The sequence below is a fragment of the Anolis sagrei genome, chromosome 1 (assembly GCF_037176765.1).
Source record: "Anolis sagrei isolate rAnoSag1 chromosome 1, rAnoSag1.mat, whole genome shotgun sequence".
NCBI lineage: Eukaryota > Metazoa > Chordata > Lepidosauria > Squamata > Dactyloidae > Anolis > Anolis sagrei.
This window is the reverse complement of record NC_090021.1, coordinates 342,760,647-342,779,197: the sequence shown is the minus strand read 5'-3', so window position 1 is coordinate 342,779,197 and position 18,551 is coordinate 342,760,647. Positions and strand designations below refer to the sequence as shown.

Sequence of the window (18,551 nt, the reverse complement as noted above, 5' to 3'; positions counted from 1 at the left end):
CTCTCTTTCCTTCTTCCTTCCCTCTCTCTTTCCTTTCTTTCACTTTTTATTTCCTTCTCTCCTTCCTTCCTTCTTTCTCTCTTTCTCTCCTTCCTTCCTTCCTTCCTTCCTTCCTTCCTTCCTTCCTTCCTTCCTTCCTTCCTTCCTTCCTGTGGTGGAGGCTCCTTCTTTGGAAGCTTTTAAACAGAGGCTGGATGGCCATCTGTCAGGGGTGATTTGAATGCAATATTCCTGCTTCTTGGCAGGTGGTGGGGTCTTTGAACAGAGGTTGGGTGGACCTCTTTCATGAGTCCTTTCCCTTTTGTATTGTATTTTCTATTACCTTGGGTTGGATAGCCTGGGTGGCCCTTTCCAAAACTATATTCCAGTTAGAAAAGGAAAACCAGGCAGACAACCTTCCTCGCAATCATTCCGTGAGCTTCATATTGGAAGAATCAGATCTCTGTTTACTAAATACATTCTCTCCTCTCTCGTGTTTACTTTCTCATTTTGGGGGAAAGTGCTAAAAGAAAGCTCAGCAACAGCTATGCAAAACTGAAGAAGCACAACAGCTAGAAGATATGTTTTGGACTTCAACTCCCATCATTCCTAACAGCCTCAGGCCCTTTCCTTTCCCCTCTCAGCCGCTTAAGCGGCTGAGAGGGAAAAGGAAGGGGCCTGAGGCTGTTAGGAATGATGGGAGTTGAAGTCCAAAACACACGAAGAAAGGGCCAGAGCTGAGCTAGAAGCAGAGTTGCAGAATTTCACATTTCACCAAAGGAAGGGGAGCTGGTTTGTCAGGCTTTTGGTCCCCGGGGGTCCGGTCAGCGACTCACAGCCGAAAGGCAGCCTCCGGTTTTTCAAGGAACCATATTTCGTTCTGGCGATTCGCGGCCGCCGGGTTGGTGTAGCCCGCCACGAGGAAGGTGTCTCGCACGCACAGCTCGGGGCTCTCCAGAAGTTCGGCCAGGAAGTTGATTTCTCTTGCGATGGAGCCTTCGTTGGTGACGCCTCGGAAGCCCCTGTCAAAAGGATGCATTGGAAGAAAAGGATATTTCATGTGTTTACGTGAGACTCGTGCCTGTGCCCACACTCTTTGCAGCCCCCCTTTCCCATCCCCAATCAATCTCTGAAGCCATCAAGGCTAGGAACTGGTTTTGCTTAATTATAAAAGTGGGGAAATAATTATGCAGATATAAATCCTATTGGTAGTCCCAGTTACAGGAGCAGAGGGTGGGGATTGTTGTTATTACTATCTCCTGTGCTATGCTAAGCTATATAAATAAAAATGTAATGTTCGTTTGTGGGATTAACATAACTCAAAAACCACTGGACGAAATGACTCCAAATTTGGACACAAGACACCTCTCAGGCCAACGAGTGACCATCACTTATAAAAACACTGCAGAAGAGACTTAAAAAGCCAAAAAATAGAAATACATTACAACACATGCGCAAAACCACACACACACACACACACACACACACATATATATATATATATATATATATACGCAAACACACATCTATATAAATAAAAATGTAATGTTCGTTTGTGGGATGAACATAACTCAAAAACCACTGGACAAATCGACACAAAATTTGGACACAACACACCTAACAGTCCAATGAGTGTCCATCACACATAAACACACACAAAACCCCAGCAGACCAGACTTTAAAAACCCCAAAATACACCATATATACATACACACATACACTCATATATGTATGCACATGCACACATTCATACACACACGTATATATATGCACAAACATACACATATACACACACACACACACATATATACACATATACACATGCACACACATATATACATATACACATATATACACACAAATATGCATATAGACAAGCACACACATATACACAGGTATATACACACACACATATATACACACACACATGTATATATAAGCAAACAAACATATATATACAAATATATACACACATATACACAATATGCATGTACACATATAAACACACAAATACACAAATATATACACACATATACACACACACACATATATAAGCAAACAAACATATATATACAAATATATACACACATATACACAATATGCATGTACACATATAAACACACAAATACACAAATATATACACACACACACATATATATATACACCCACATATATATGCAAACACACATACACACACACATATATACACACAAATCACATATACACAGACTGGGCCACAGCAACGCTTGGCAGGGAACGGCTAGTATACACATATACACAAATATATACACACATATATACACACAAAAAACACATACACAGAGACTGGGCCACAGCAACATGTGGCAGAGGACAGCTAGTAATCTATCTAAATAAAAATGTAATGTTCGTTTGTGGGATGAATATAACTCAAAAACCACTGGACAAATTGACATGAAATTTGGACACAATACCCCTTACAGCCAATGAGTGACCATCACTCATACCCCCCGACCCCCCAAAAATAGCAGAAAGGACTTAAAAACCCCAAAAAGCTAAATGACGATATAGAACAAAAGGGAAGGAAGAGGGAGGGAAGGAAAGGGAGAAAGGAAGAGAGAAAGAGGGAGGGGGGAAAAGAAGGAAAGAAGCATGGAAGCAAAGAGCAAAGGAAGGAAGGAAAGAAATAGAAAAAGAAGGAGAGAAGGAAAGAAAAAAGGGAAGGGAGGAAAGAGAAAGGGAAAGAAAAAAGAGGGAAGGAATGAAAGCGGGAGGGAAGGAAGGAAAGAGAAAAGGAAAGATAAAAGAGGGAAGGAATGAAAGCAGGAGGGAAAGGAGAGAAGGAAAGAAAGGAAGGAAAGAGAAAAAGAAAGAAAAAAGAGGGAAGGAATGAAAGCAGGAGGGAAAGGAGAGAAGGAAAGGAAGGAAGGAAAGAGAAAAGGAAAGAAAAAAGAGGGAAGGAATGAAAGCAGGGGGGAGGGAAGGAGAGAAGGAAGGAAAGGAAGGAAGGAGAAAAAGAAAGAAAAAGGGAAGGGAGGCAAGAGGAAGGGAAGAAGGAAAGAGAAAAGGAAGGATGTAAGCAAAAAGCGAAGGAAGGAAGGAAAGAGGTAGAGAAGAAAAAGGGAGGGAGGAAGAAAAGAGGTAGAGAAGGAAGGAGAGAAGGAAAGAAAAAAGGGAAGGAAGGAAAAAGGAAGGAAAGAAGGAAAGAGAGAAGGAAGGATGTAAGCAAAAAGTGAAGGAAGGAAGGAAAGTGGTAGAGAAGGAAGAAAGGAGAGAAAGGGAAGGAAAAGAAAAAGGGAGGGAGGGAGGAAAGAGGTAGAGAAGGAAGGAGAGAAGGAAAGAAAAAAGGGAAGGAAGGAAAGAAGGAAAGAGAGAAGGAAGGATGTAAGCAAAAAGTGAAGGAAGGAAAGTGGTAGAGAAGGAAGAAAGAAGAGAAAGGGAAGGAAAAGGAAAAGGGAGGGAAGAAGGAAAGAGGTAGAGAAGGAAGGAGAGAAGGAAAGAAAAAAGGGAAGGAAGGAAAGGGAGCAAAAGGAGGAAGGAAAGAAGGAGAAAAAGAGGTAGGGAAGGAAAGAGAGAAGGAAGGATGTAAGCAAAAGCGAAGGAAGGAAGGAAGGAAAGAGGTAGAGAAGAAAGGAAAAGAAAAAGGGAGGGAGGAAGAAAGGGGTAGAGAAGGAAGGAGAGAAGGAAAGAAAAAAGGGAAGGAAGGAAAGACGGAGCGAAGGAAGGAGGCAAAGGACAGAAAGAGGGAGGGCAGGTTGGCCATAGCAAGTGTAGTGGGTACAGCTAATAATCTATATATATAAAAATGTAATGTTCGTTTGTGGGATTAACATAACTCAAAAACCACTGGACGAATTGACAACAGATTTAGACACAAAACACCTAACAGTTCAACAAGTGTCCATCACCCATAAACACACACACGCACACACACACACCCATCAGAACAGACTTAAAATCCTCAAAAATACAGCATATATACATATATACATATACTCATATACATATACACACACACTTATATATATATGCACAAGCACACACAAATATACACATATACAAATGCACACATACATACACATGCACACATATATACATATCCACATACATATATACACACACAAATATGCATATAGACAAGCACACACATACGCAATATGCATGTGCACATATAAACACACAAATACACACATATATACACACACACAAAACACATGCACAGACTGAGCCACAGCAATGCATGGCAGTGGACAGCTAGTCTATATAAATAAAAACGTAATGTAATGTTTATGGGATTCACATAACTCAAAAACCACAGGACGAAATGACACAAAATTTGGCCAGAAGACACCTAACGGACTAACGAGTGACCATCATTCATAAAAATACTGAAAAACACAGTGGAAGGGACTAAACCCCCCAAAAAACCTAAATGATGATACAGTGCATGCAGGGAAACAACTCCCCTCACCCTGCCCCCTCCTGCGCAAGGGAAAGAGCTGGACATGCCTACCAGCTTTGAGAGGAAAGAAAAAGGTAGAGAAATAAGGCAGGAGAGAATGAAGAAGGGAAAAGAAAAAAGTGGGGAAGAAAGGAAAAGGGGAGAGGAAGAAGGAAGGAGAAAAGGGAAGGAATAAAAGCAGGAGGGAAAGAAGGAAAGAAAGAATGAAGGAAGGAGAAAGAAAAAAGAGGGAAGGAATGAAAGAAGGAGAGAAGGAAGGGGAGGAAGGAAGGAGAAAAGGAAAGAAAAAAGAGGGAAGTTAGGAAGGAAAGAAGGAAGGAAGGAAAGTGATAAAAATGGAGGAAGGAAATAGACATAGGAAAGGATGAAGAGAAAGAGGGAAGGAAGAAGAGAAGGAAGAAGGAAGGAAGGAAGGAAGGAAAGAAAAAGGGAAGGAAGGAAGGAAGAAGAAGACACAGAAAAAGGGGGGATAAAGAAGGAAAGAGGTAGGGAAGGAAGGAACCAGCCTGAGGCCACATCAAAGCATGGCTGGGGACAGCTAGTATAATATAATATAATGTAATGTAATGTAATGTAATGTAATGTAATGTAATATAATATATTATATAATATATAATATAATATAATATAGTATAATATAATGTATATACATATAATATTCATAAGATAATGTAATACAATATAATACTACCAATAATAGCATGATATTATAATTATATATTTTATATTACATGTAATATTACTAATAATATTACAATATAATGGTATAGTACAATATAGTAATATATGAAACTGATATTGTACTATGCTAATAATATAATATATTGTACATATGTGTGTGTGTGTGTGTCTGTCTATCTATCTATCTATCTATCTATCTATCTATCTTGTAAGCTGCTCTGAGTCCCCTTTGGGGTGAGAAGGATGGCATATAAATGTCGTAAATAAATAACTATGTTGAGAGCAGAAAAATGTAAAGTGAATTTCACAAAGTGGGAATGGGTTGAGAGAAAGGAGTGCATTGTGCTTGGCTACCTCTCCAAAAAAGGTAGGACTGGATGACCCTTGGAGGTCTCCCTTCTGCCTCTCACCTGGCGTAGACGGTGGCCGGGGGCCACTCCTGGATGGAGATGTCGGGGTCGCAGGGCTCCGGGGGCCGGTCCTGCAGCTCCGAGGGCAAGCGGTAGGCCACCGTCACCAGCCTCCGGATGTCCGGCATGGCCTCCTCGGTGTGGACCACGGTCACAATGGGGATGGTCATCCCCAGGTACAGGCCTGAGGGAGACAAGCAGTGGGTGGTCATTTCCTGTTCTCGTGGGTCAGCCTCCTATCGTGGAAGCATTTTTTTAAAATACCACATTTCTTCGTTTCTAAGGTACAGCCTATTTTCAGGATCGCTACCAACAAAGAAACACCTAGTACGCAGCCACAATTTTAAGACTCAAGTGATGGACAACCTTTTGAGCTTGGTGTGTCAAAATTGACCAAAAACCAGAGCATAACTTGGGTGGGGTGTCAAATGTGAGAAGAAGAAAAAACGTAATTTTGCAATATTTATAGTTTAAATACGAAAAATGTATATGCTGAGTTATGGAGTGAACAATGCTCAAACGTGCAGGTGTTAAATTTGTAGAGCAGTGGTTCTCAACCTTCCTAATGCTGCGACCCCTTAGTACAGTTCCTCATGTTGTGGTGACCCCCAACCATAACATTTCCATTGCTACTTCGTAACTGTAATTTTGCTACTGTTATGAATCGTAATGTAAATATCTGATATTTACATTTACAGATATGTATCAGAAAATACATATCTGATATAAAGGATGTATTTTCAAATCCCAAATACCCAATATGCCCAAATTTGAATACTGGTGGGGTTGGGGGGATTGATTTTGTTATTTGAGAACTGTAGTGCCTGGGATTTATAGTTCACCTACAATCAAAGTACATTCTGAACACCACCAATGATAGAACTGGGCCAAACTTAGCACACAGAAGTCCCATGGCCAAGAGAAACTACTGGGAGGATCTGGTGGACATTGACCTTAAATTTTTGGAGTTGTAGTTCACCTACATCCAAAGAACACTGTGGACTCGAACAATGATGGATCTGGACCAAACTTGGCACGAATACTCAATATGCTGAAATGTGACCACTGGAGGAGTTTGAGAAAAATAGACCTTGACATTTGGGAGTTGTAGTTGCTGGGATTTATAGTTCACCTACAATGAAATAACATTCTGAACCCCACCAATGATAGAATTGGACCAAACTTCCCACACGGAACCCATGACCAACAGAAAATACTATGTTTTCTGATGGTCTTTGGCAACCCCTCTGACACTCCCTCGCGACCCCCACAGGGGTCCCAACCCCCAGGTTGAGAAACACTGTTGTAGAGCCTTTTACAAATTTAAGGATGGAATTAGATTGGCTCTTGTAAGGTGTACTTCTCTGTATATGGCCACATGTGGCCACATGTCATCAAAAGCACCAGGATTGTGGCGCAGCTGGCTGAGTGTCAGCTGCATTAAGATCACTCTGACCAAAAGGTCACGAGTTCGAAGCCAGCCCGGGTTGGAGTGGGTTTCCAACCAATTGTGTGTAGCCTGTTGTCGACCTTTGCAACCCGAAAGACAGTTGCATCTGTCAAGTAGGAAAATTTGGTACCACCTTAAAGTGTGGGGAGGCTAAATTGACTGATTTATGAGGCCATAAAGAAGACTCCGGCAAAGCATTCCAGCGGGGAAGCATGCAGGGAATGCGGAAGTGCTTCATCAGTGTCGCAGATGGACGATGAAAGCGACAGCTCCCCTGGCAGCCAGAAAAAGTTAAATAGCCTCTGTCTATGTCTGTATATGTTTGTATGTCAAAAATTGGCATTGAATGTTTGCCATATATGTGTACACTGTAATCCGCCCTGAGTCCCCTGCGGAGTGAGGAGAAGGGCGGAATATAAACACTGTAAATAAATAAATAAAAGTAGCCATGCGTGTCAGTGCTGACACGCGTGTCATAGGTTCACCATCACATCTCTAAGCCATCTTTAGACATGTTTATGGAGGGGGAAGTGTGTCTTAGAATAAAAGAAATACAATAGATATCATTTTCTCTTGGAGGCTGCATTTGACATCAAATGTGGCATGGACCACCAAGAAAAAATGCAACATTTGGGGACTTTCTTTGGGGTGTGTGTGGCGATAATGGCATGTTTTATGCCTTTATTTATGTAGGAGAGGTTGGTATATGCAAAGCCATTGGACTTCTGGTAGCATACAGTACAAGCCACAGAGTTGATACCCATAGTATCATTTATCCACACGGCAAACAGTGTTTGTGGGAATGCATTGTCAAAGTCTTTCATGGCTGGAATCACTGGGTTTTTGGAGATTTTTTGGGCTGTATGGCCATGTTCTAGAAGCATTGTCTCCTGACGTTTTGCCTGCATCTGTGGCAAGCATCCTCGGAGGTTGTGAGGCCATACTGCCCGAAAAACCTCCAAAAACCCAGTATTTGTGGGCCTCTCTAGCTCTTTCCAGTGTGATCCTATGGAATGCCCCTAGCTAAAGTATCACCACAATACACAATAATTTGAGAACTTTTTTGTTCCTGGCTTGAAAGTATTACTTCCTGTTTAATTGTGCTGTCCATACTTTGAAGGTAGTTGTTCTATTACTTATTTATTTACTTAACATATTTATATACTCTTGAAACTTCGTTTTGCAACTGCCACAAACTCTGGTGAATTGATTGCAAAACTAGAGCAAAATGTGCTGTAGCAGGATGTCCCGCAAAGACAAAGTGTTTGCTGTGAGTTTTCCGGGCTGTCTGGCCATGTTCCAGAGACATTCTCTCCTGACGTTTCGCCCACATCTATGGCAGGCATCCTCAAAGGTTGTGAGGTCTGTTGGAAACTAGGCTAGTGGGATTCATATATCTATACCTGTGGAATAATGTCCAAGGTGGGAGAAAGAACTCTTGTCTGTTGGAGACAAGTGTGAATGTTGCAATTGGCCACCTTGATTATTTTTTTTTCGCACCTTACTTTCCAAGTAAGGTATGATGAATGACTAATTGGGATTGTTGTTGTTGTGTGCCTTCAATTCGTTTCAGACTTTGGGAAACGTTGAGTTTCCTTGTCCAATTCAGAGGAAACTGGCCTTTGTCTTCCTCTGAGGCTGAAAGAGTGAGTTGCCTAAAAGCACCCAGTAGATTCCGAGCTATAGTCCGAGGTTCAAACCACTACTTTCTGAATTCCTTTCCTCACTTTTCCCCACTTCCCATCCTTTCTATTTCTTAATTTTCTTCCTTCCCTGTTTCCTACTGACCTTTCTTCCTTTTCCCCTTCTTTCCTACCTTCCTTCCTCCTCTCCTTCCTTTCCTACTCTTTACTTCTCCATTTCTCCTTCCCTCCTTTTCTGTTCTTCTTTCTTCCTTTTCTCCCTCTCTCCTTTTTCATTCTTTCTTTCCTTTCTTTGCTCCCTCCTTTCACTCCTACCTATTTTTCATTCCTTTGCTCCCTCCTTCTTTTCATTCCTTCCATTTTTCATTCCTTTCTTTCTCTGCTCTTCCTTTCCTTTTTCTTTCCCCCTTTCTTCCTTTGCTCTCTTCCTCCTTTTCCTTCAATTTTTTCTTCCCTCCCTCCTTCATAGGCGCATTTGCAACAGGGTGCACAATGTCATTTTCTCTCTCTCCCATTCTACTCTTTGTGACGGTGGCCATGATCTAATTATTTAATGGATTGTTATAATGTTGTCGTTTTAATTGTTTTTAACTGTTTTATGATGTCTTAAGCATTGAATTTTGCTATTGTGAACCTCTCTGAGTCTCCCGAGGGCTGAGAAGAGCGGTATATAAATGTAGTAAATAAATAGATAAATAGATTAGCATTAAATGGCCTTGCAGTTTCAAAGTCTGGCTGGTTGCTGTGTTTACAGTTTAATAAACTTCTCCCATGACTTTAGGAAATGACATTTATAACTCTGGAACAAAAATCGCAGCGTGACAGTTTTATCTGTGGCTTCTGGTATCTACGTTGGACTAACAACCCCTGCTTGTCAGCTACAAGGCTAAATACCCTTTGCAGACATGAATGCATTGCGTTGACCTTTGGCACACTTGGCTTCTCGCTTGCTAGCCAAGCAAGTGCTTCTCTGGAGCCTTAACTGCAGACGATCTTGTCTGCTCATTAATTCATTATCTTCAAGGATATGTAACCCCTTATCTTGGTCCAGCTGGACTGGATCACTGTGGGGAGGAAAAGACGTCTCCACCTGGCCATTTGGGAATTCATAGAATCATAGAATCATAGCCATGTATAAATATGTGAGAGGAAGCCACAAGGAGGAGGGAGCAAGCTTCCTTTCTGCTTTCCTGGAGACTAGGACGCAATGGAACAATGGCTTCAAACTACAAGGGAGGAGATTCCATCTGAACATGAAGAAGAACTTCCTGACTTGAGAGCCGTTCAGCAGTGGAACTCTCTGCCTCAGAGTGTGGTGGAGGCTCCTTCTTTGGAAGCTTTTAAACAGAGGCTGGATGGCCATCTGTCAGGGGTGATTTGAATGCAATATTCCTGCTTCTTGGCAGAATAGGGTTGGACTGGATGGCCCAGGAGGTCTCGTCCAACTCTTTGATTCTATGATTCTATGACTTTTGGAGCAGATCCCTTGCAGATGCAAGGGCCATGCTCCATAGAGTGTGGGTTTATATGCACACATACGCACATCTTTCCCCTTATATCCCACACTGATAAGGCACACGCGAAGGACCATTCCTGACCTGAGGAGTTCTGCTCACAGATGTATCTCATGATCTTCATGAATCCCAGGCAGATGCTCTGCTCGTACTGCTCTTCCTGCGCATTGACGCAGGCCCACTTGGACGGCCCGTAGTGGCGCTTCTCATAAAGGAGTTCCCCAAACTGCAAAAGTTAGGAAGACAGACAGTTCTGGGATTAATGTTACGTTAGTCCCACAAACAGGCATTACATTTTTATTTATATAGATGGGAAATGCATTCTTTGCAGGTTGAAAGTTACTCTGTTTGGCATAAAATTCACAATCACTGTGTTTTCCGATGGACTGAAATCCCCTGGTGACTCCCCCAGGGGTTGAGAAATTTATTTATTTATCGTCTCATCCGCAACCAGACATTTGTATTACATTTTTAACAAAAACAAACAAACCGACAAAACACAAAGTTTGCAAGCTTGGTAGTTGATTAAATGTCCTTAGACCAGTATCTGGCCCTTGGAGTGCCTCTGGTGTTGCCGCAAAGAGGTCCTCCATGGTGCATGTGGCAGGGCTCAGGTTGCATTGCAGCAGGTGGTCAGTGGTTGGCTCTTCTCCGCACTCGCATGTCGAGGATTCCACTTTGTGGCCCCATTTCTTGAGGTTGGCTCTGCATCTCGTGGTGCCAGAGCGCAGTCTGTTCAGCGCCTTCCAAGTCGCCCGTCTTCTGTGTGCCCAGGGGGGAGTCTCTCCTCTGGTATCAGCCATTGATTGAGGTTCTGGGTTTGAGCCTGCCACTTTTGGACTCTCGCTTGCTGGGGTATTCCTGCAAGTATCTCTGTAGATCTTAGGAAACTATTTCTTGATTTAAGTCATTGATGTGCTGGCTGATACCCAAACAAGGAATGAGCTGGAGATGTCTCTGCCTTGGTCCTTTCACGGCGGATGTCAGGTGGTGCAATACCGGCTAGACAGTGTAATTTCTCCAGTGGTGTAGGGCGCAGACACCCCATGATAATGCGGCATGTCTCATTAAGAGCCACATCCACTGTTTTAGCGTGGTGAGATGTGTTCCACACTAGGCATGCGTACTCAGCAGCAGAGTAGCAGAGCGCAAGGGCAGATGTCTTCACTGTGTCTGGTTGTGATCCCCAGGTTGTGCCCGTCAGCTTTCGTATGATGTTGTTTCTAGCACCCACTTTTTGCTTGATATTCAGGCAGTGCTTCTTGTAGGTCAGGGCATGGTCCAGAGTGACTCCCAGGTATAGCATAGCGCAAGGGCAGATGTCTTCACTGTGTCTGGTTGTGATCCCCAGGTTGTGCCCGTCAGCTTTCGTATGATATTATTTCTAGCACCCACTTTTTGCTTGATATTCAGGCAGTGCTTCTTGTAGGTCAGGGCATGGTCCAGAGTGACTCCCAGGTATAGCATAGTGCAAGGGCAGATGTCTTCACTGTGTCTGGTTGTGATCCCCAGGTTGTGCCAGGTTGAGAAATGCTGGCTTAGAACATGTTAAGATTGTTCCGTGTAGAGTTATAGTACAGGCAAGAAAAACGTCTCCCCACCTTCCCTCTTAAAATCACCTACTTTACTCATTGAAATGATAGCACTATGTAACAAAATTTGATATTTTTCTTCTGTTCCTGGTTTGAAAGTGTTATTTCCTGTTTAATTGTGCAGCCCTTGCTTTCAAAGTGTCCACTACACTCCAGAAACCTTGTTTCTGGAGCTGCCACAAACTGTGTTGTATCGTTTGAGCCTCTATTATCATTGCAAAACTAGAGTCAAAGGTGCTGCTGCAGGATGTCCCGCTTGCAAAGAACAAAAGTTTTTGCAATTTAACAAACTTTTCCCGTGTTTAATGATTGAACCAATCAGAAAACGACATTTATAACCCAGGAACAAAAATCTTGTAATATGGTGTAATTATTAGATTATTCTATGATGTGATATGATTCAGAATCTATATAAATAAACATGTAATGTTTGTTTGTGCTACCATCAGAACTCAAAAACCACTGGACGAATTGACACCAAATTTGGACACAAGACACCTAACAACTCAATGTATGTCCTTCACTCATAACAATTGATTTTGTCATTTGGGAATTGTCGTTGCCGGGATTTATAGTTTACCTACAATCAAAGAGCATTCTGAACTCCACCAATGATGGAATTGGGCCAAACTTAGCACACAGGGCTCCCATGACCAACAGAAAAAACTGGAAGGGTTTGGTGGGCATTGACCTTGAGTTTGGGAATTGTAGTTCACCCACATCCAGAGAGCACTGTGGACTCAAACAATGATGGATCTGGACCAAACTTGGCACGAATATTCCATATGCCCAAATATGAACACAAATGGAGTTTAAGGGAAATAGACCTTGACATTTGGGAGTTGTAGTTGCTGGGATTTATAGTTCACCTACAATCAAAGAGCATTCTGAACTCCACCAATGATGGAATTGGGCCAAACTTAGCACACAGGGCTCCCATGACCAACAGAAAAAACTGGAAGGGTTTGGTGGACATTGACTTTGAGTTTGGGAATTGTAGTTCACCCACATCCAGAGAGCACTGTGGACTCAAACAATGATGGATCTGGACCAAACTTGGCACGAATATTCCATATGCCCAAATATGAACACAAATGGAGTTTAAGGGAAATAGACCTTGACATTTGGGAGTTGTAGTTGCTGGGATTTATAGTTCACCTACAATCAAAGAGCATTCTGAACTCCACCAATGATGGAATTGAACCAAACATGGCATACAGGACTTCCATGATCAACAGAACACACTGGAAGGGTTTGGTGGGCATTGACCTTGAGTTTGGGAATTGTAGTTCACCCACATCCAGAGAGCACTGTGGACTCAAACAATGATGGATCTGGACCAAACTTGGCACGAATATTCCATATGCCCAAATATGAACACAAATGGAGCTTAAGGGAAATAGACCTTGACATTTGGGAGTTGTAGTTGCTGGGATTTATAGTTTACCTACAATCAAAGAGCATTCTGAACTCCACCAATGATGGAATTGGGCCAAACTTAGCACACAGGGCTCCCATGACCAACAGAAAAAACTGGAAGGGTTTGGTGGACATTGACTTTGAGTTTGGGAATTGTAGTTCACCCACATCCAGAGAGCACTGTGGACTCAAACAATGATGGATCTGGACCAAACTTGGCACGAATATTCCATATGCCCAAATATGAACACAAATGGAGTTTAAGGGAAATAGACCTTGACATTTGGGAGTTGTAGTTGCTGGGATTTATAGTTCACCTACAATCAAAGAGCATTCTGAACTCCACCAATGATGGAATTGGGCCAAACTTAGCACACAGGGCTCCCATGATCAACAGAAAAAACTGGAAGGGTTTGGTGGGCATTGACCTTGAGTTTGGGAATTGTAGTTCACCCACATCCAGAGAGCACTGTGGACTCAAACAATGATGGATCTGGACCAAACTTGGCACGAATATTCCATATGCCCAAATATGAACACAGATGGAGTTTAAGGGAAATAGACCTTGACATTTGGGAGTTGTAGTTGCTGGGATTTATAGTTCACCTACAATCAAAGAGCATTCTGAACTCCACCAATGATGGAATTGAACCAAACATGGCATACAGGACTTCCATGATCAACAGAACACACTGGAAGGGTTTGGTGGGCATTGACCTTGAGTTTGGGAATTGTAGTTCACCCACATCCAGAGAGCACTGTGGACTCAAACAATGATGGATATGGACCAAACTTGGCACGAATATTCCATATGCCCAAATATGAACACAGATGGAGTTTAAGGGAAATAGACCTTGACATTTGGGAGTTGTAGTTGCTGGGATTTATAGTTCACCTACAATCAAAGAGCATTCTGAACTCCACCAATGATGGAATTGAACCAAACATGGCATACAGGACTTTCATGATCATGGAAGGGTTTGGTGGGCATTGACCTTGAGTTTGGGAATTGTAGTTCACCCACATCCAGAGAGCACTGTGGACTCAAACAATGATGGATATGGACCAAACTTGGCACGAATATTCCATATGCCCAAATATGAACACAAATGGAGTTTAAGAGAAACAGACCTTGACATTTGTAGTTACTGGGATTTATAGTTCACTACAATTAAAGAGCATCCTGAAACCCACAAACGAGAGAAATGGGGCAAACTTCCCACACAGAACCCCCATGACCAACAGAAAATACTCAAGGCTATGCAGTCCAACTCCCTTCTCCAGGGCAAGAAAACATAATCAAAGCCTTCCTGACAAAGAGCCATCCAGCCATAGATATCGAGAGATATGATTCTCTCTCCCAGACAGATATAGTATCATAGATTTGAAAGGGACCCTTAAAAAGGACAATGATATGTTGCATATTCCAGAGTAGGCAAGCCGGACAATCTCCACATCAACACTGGCAAAGAAACAGCAAGAAGTGCTGTTTACTCAAAAGCAGAAAGGAATTACATATATTAGAAACCAACACTTTCTCATGACTTTATTTTCCAGATCACCAGACTGGGCCACAGCAATGCGTGGCAGGGGACAGCTAGTAATAATAATAATAATAATAAGGCACATCATTGAAGAGATTACCTTCTCTTTGCGGTTTATCACAGTGAAGGGGACCGTTTCCCTGTCCTGCTGCTGGTTATTCCTGGTCAGTTGCTGGATCGGCTCCGCCATGTCTGAGACGAGAACATACATTGTTGTTATTGTATTGTCGAAGGCTTTCATGGCCGGAATCACTGGGTTGTTGTGGGTTTTTTCGGGCTCTATGGCCATGCTCTAGAGGCATTCTCTCCTGACGTTTTGCCTGCATCTATGGCAAGCATCCTCAGAGGTAGTGAAGAAGAAGAACAACAACAATAGAATCCTAGAGTGGGAAGGGACCCTCAGAGACCAGCTAGAGTGGGAAGGGACCCCCAAAGGCTATCTAGTCCAACCCTCTTCTTTGTGACTTCATGAAGGGAAAGCACCATCAGAGCATGCCTGACAGATAGTCATCTAGTCTTTGTAATAATAGTAATAGATCCGTAGAGTTGAAAGGGACTCTCAGGGACTATCTAGTCCAACCCCTTCTTTCTGACTTCATACAGGGAAAGCACCGTCAAAGTACCCCCAACAGATGGCCACCAAGTATCTATTTAATAATAATAATAATGATAATAATCATAATAATAATAATAGAATCCTAGAGTGGGAAGGGGCCCCCAAAGGCCATCTAGTCCAACCCTCTTAGTGATTTCATGCAGAGAAAGCACCCCCAACAGATGGACATCCTGCCTCTGCTTAATAATAATAATTAGAATAATTAGAATCCTAAAGTGGGGAGGGACTCCTGAAGGCCATCTAGTCCAACCCTCTTCTTTGTGACTTCATGCAGGGAAAGCACCACCAAAGCACCCCCAACAGATGGCCACCAAGTATCTACTTAATAATATTAATAATAATAATAATTAGACTCCTAAAGGGGGAAGGGACCCTCAGAGCCCATCTAGTCCAACCCCCTTCTTTCTTTAATGCAGGGAAAGCACCATCAGAGCATCCAGCCTTTGTAATAATAGTAACAGAATCCTAGAGTGGGAAGGGACCCCCAAAGGCCATCTAGTCCAACCCTCTTTTGTGTGACTTCATGCCAGGAAAGCACCATCAAAGCACCCCCAAGAAATGGCCACCAAGTCTCTACTTAATAATAATAATAATAATAATAATAATAATAACAATAATAATAGAATCCCAGAGTGGGAAATGACCATCTAGTCCATCTAGTCCAACCCTCTTCTTTGTGACTTCATGAGGGGAAAAGGTCCCTCAGAGACCAGCTAGTCCAACCCTCTTATTTGTGACTTCATGCAGGGTAAGCACCATCAAAGGACCCCCAAAAGATGGCCACCAAGTCTCTGCTTAATAACAACAACAATAACAACAACAATAATAATAATAATAATAATAATAATAAGAGGAATCCTAGAGTAGGAAGGGACCCCCAAAGGCCATCTAGTCCAACCCTCTTCTGTGTGACTTCATGCAGGGAAAGCACCATCAAAGCACCCCCAACAGATGGCCACTAAGTCCCTACTTAATAATAATAACAATAACCAAATACTAGAGTGGGAAGGGACCCCCAAAGGCCATCTAGTCCAACTCTCTTCTTTGTGACTTCATGCAGAGAAAGCACCATCAAAGCACCCCCAACAGTTGACAACCAAGTCTCTACATAATAATAATAATAATAATAATAATAATAATAATAATAGAATCCTAGAGTGGGAAGGGACCCCCAAAGTCCATCTAGTCCAACCCTCTTCTGTGTGACTTCCTGCAGGGAAAGCACCATCAAAGCATCCCCAACAGATGGCCACCAAGTCTCTGCTTAATAAATAATAATAATAATAATAATAATAATAACCAAATCCTAGAGTGGGAAGGGACCCCTAAAGGCCATCTAGTCCAACCCTCTTCTTTGTGATTTCATGAAGGGAAAAGGACCCTCAGAGATTAGCTAGTCCAACCATCTTCTTTGTGACTTTATGCAGAGAAAGCACCATCAAAGCACCCCCAACAGATGGCCACCAACTCTCTGCTTAATAATAATAATAATAATAATAATAATAATAATAGAATCCTAGGGTTGGAAGGGACCCTCAGAGACTATCTAGTCCGACCCTCTTCTGTGTGACTTCATGCGGGGAAAGCACCATCAAAGCACCCTCAACAGGTGGCCACCAAGTCTCTACATAATAATAATAATAATAACAATAACAATAATAATAGAATCCTAGGGTTGGAAGGGACCCTCAGAGACTATCTAGTCCAACCCTCTTCTGTGTGACTTCATGCAGGGAAAGCACCACCAAAGCACCCCAAACAGATGGCCACCAAGTCTCTGCTTAATAATAATCATAATATTTAGTATCCTAAAGTGGGGAGGGACCCCCGAAGGCCATCTAGTCCAACCCTCTTCTGTGTGACTTCCTGCAAGGAAAGCACAACCAAAGCCCTCCCGACAGATGTCCATCCCACCTTCCCTACAGAAGCCCCCCCTCCTTCTCCTCCTCCTCCCAGTTCTTGCCTCCCAGTCTCTCTCTCTGCGTCTTACCTGGGGGGACGTCCACCTGGTGTCCCCTGCCCACCCCTTGCCAGTAGGCAAGCAACCTGTCTTCCTCTTGGCACCCTTCTTCCTCTTCCTCTTCCCCTTCCTCCTCGAAGTCCCCTTGGAGCTGCTCCAGGGTGATGGCCCCCAGGGGAGGAGGAAGCAAGCCCCCGTCCCCGCTCATGGCGCAGCTCCGCCCGGGACCCTCCTCCTCCATGGTCCCTCAAATCCCCTTCTTCCTCGCTCACCTGGGCTTTTATCACAACATCCCTGGCACAGGGGGCGGGGCCAGGAACAAAAGGGGCGGGGCTGGGAGTGCACAGCCACGCCCACCCCAAACAGAAGCCACGCCCCCTCTCCAGGACAGAAGCATCACAACTCTTCCAATAAATGGGTTGTTGTGATTTTTTTCGGGCTATATGGCCATGTTCTAGAGGCATTCTCTCCTGACGTTTCACCTGCATCTATGGCAAGCATCCCCAGAGGTAGTGAGGTCTGTTGGAACGAGGGAAAAGGGTTTATATCTCTGTGGAATGACCAGGGTGGGACAAAGGACTCTTGTCTGCTGGAGCCAGGAGTGAAGGTTTCAACTGACTGCCTTGATTAACATATAATGGCCAGAACAGTGCCTGGAGCAATCTTTTGTTCAGAGGTAATTAGATGTCCCTCATTGTTTCCTCTCTGGGTTGTTGTAGGTTTTTCGGGCTATATAGCCATGGTCTAGAGGCATTCCCTCCTGACATTTCGCCTGCATCTATGGCAAGCATCCTCAGAGGTAGTGAGGTCAGTTGGAAATAGAAAAAGGGGTTTATATATCTGTGGACTGACCAGGGTGGGACAAAGGACTCTTGTCTGCTGGAGCTAGGTGGGAATGTTTCAACTGACCACCTTGATTAGCATACAATGGCCTGACTGTGCCTGGGGGGAATCTTTTGTTGAGAGGTGATTATGCCCCGCCATCATCTCCCCAAGGGACTCAGAATGGCTTACATGAGGCGAAGCCCAACAACAACACATCAATAAAAACAACAAGGAATAGGCAAAATAAGCGAAATAAACAATACAATTAATATAACTTAATATGACCATATTCTAGAGGCATTTTCTCCTGACATTTTGCCTGCATCTATGGCAAGCATCCTCAGAGGTAGTGAGGTCTGTTGGAAGTAGGAAAATGGGTTTATATATCTGTGGAATGACCAGGGTGGGACAAAGGACTCTTGTCTGCTGGAGCTAGGTGGGAATGTTTCAACTGACCACCTTGATTAGCATATAATG

The 18,551-nt window shown here is 43.1% G+C and overlaps 2 protein-coding genes across 3 annotated transcripts in view; one reads left to right on the top strand and one right to left on the bottom strand.

The window, feature by feature from the left end:
* FANCM (FA complementation group M) overlaps positions 1-18,551 on the top strand; it is a 103,558-nt gene that overhangs the window by 19,966 nt on the left and 65,041 nt on the right. The gene's annotated exons all lie outside the window — the stretch shown is intronic.
* On the bottom strand, positions 633-17,557 carry LOC132761790 (heme-binding protein 1-like). 2 transcript variants are annotated; one of them, XM_060754872.2, is made up of 5 exons: positions 17,522-17,557; positions 14,774-14,865; positions 10,203-10,344; positions 5,512-5,695; positions 633-1,001 (listed from the first exon to the last, which is right to left on the bottom strand). In XM_060754872.2, the coding sequence occupies exons 2-5, from the start codon at positions 14,861-14,863 to the stop codon at positions 812-814; spliced, it is 606 nt and encodes a 201-aa protein (XP_060610855.2). In that variant the 5' UTR covers positions 14,864-14,865; positions 17,522-17,557; the 3' UTR covers positions 633-811. The 2 variants fall into 2 exon arrangements, with proteins under 2 accessions (XP_060610855.2, XP_060610854.2); XM_060754871.2 differs by lacking the exon at positions 17,522-17,557 and adding an exon at positions 17,280-17,507.

Bases quoted from the DNA above. Each gene is read 5' to 3' on its own strand.
- LOC132761790 (XM_060754871.2), bottom strand. From the start codon at position 17,490: ATGGAGGAGGAGGGTCCCGGGCGGAGCTGCGCCATGAGCGGGGACGGG. The intron at 5,696-10,202 runs GTCAGGAATGGT...TGTCTCCCTCAG, and splicing joins CTGTGAGCAGAACTCCTCAG to GCCTGTACCTGGGGATGACC. The intron at 1,002-5,511 runs GTGAGAGGCAGA...TCCTTTTGACAG, and splicing joins CCGGCCACCGTCTACGCCAG to GGGCTTCCGAGGCGTCACCA.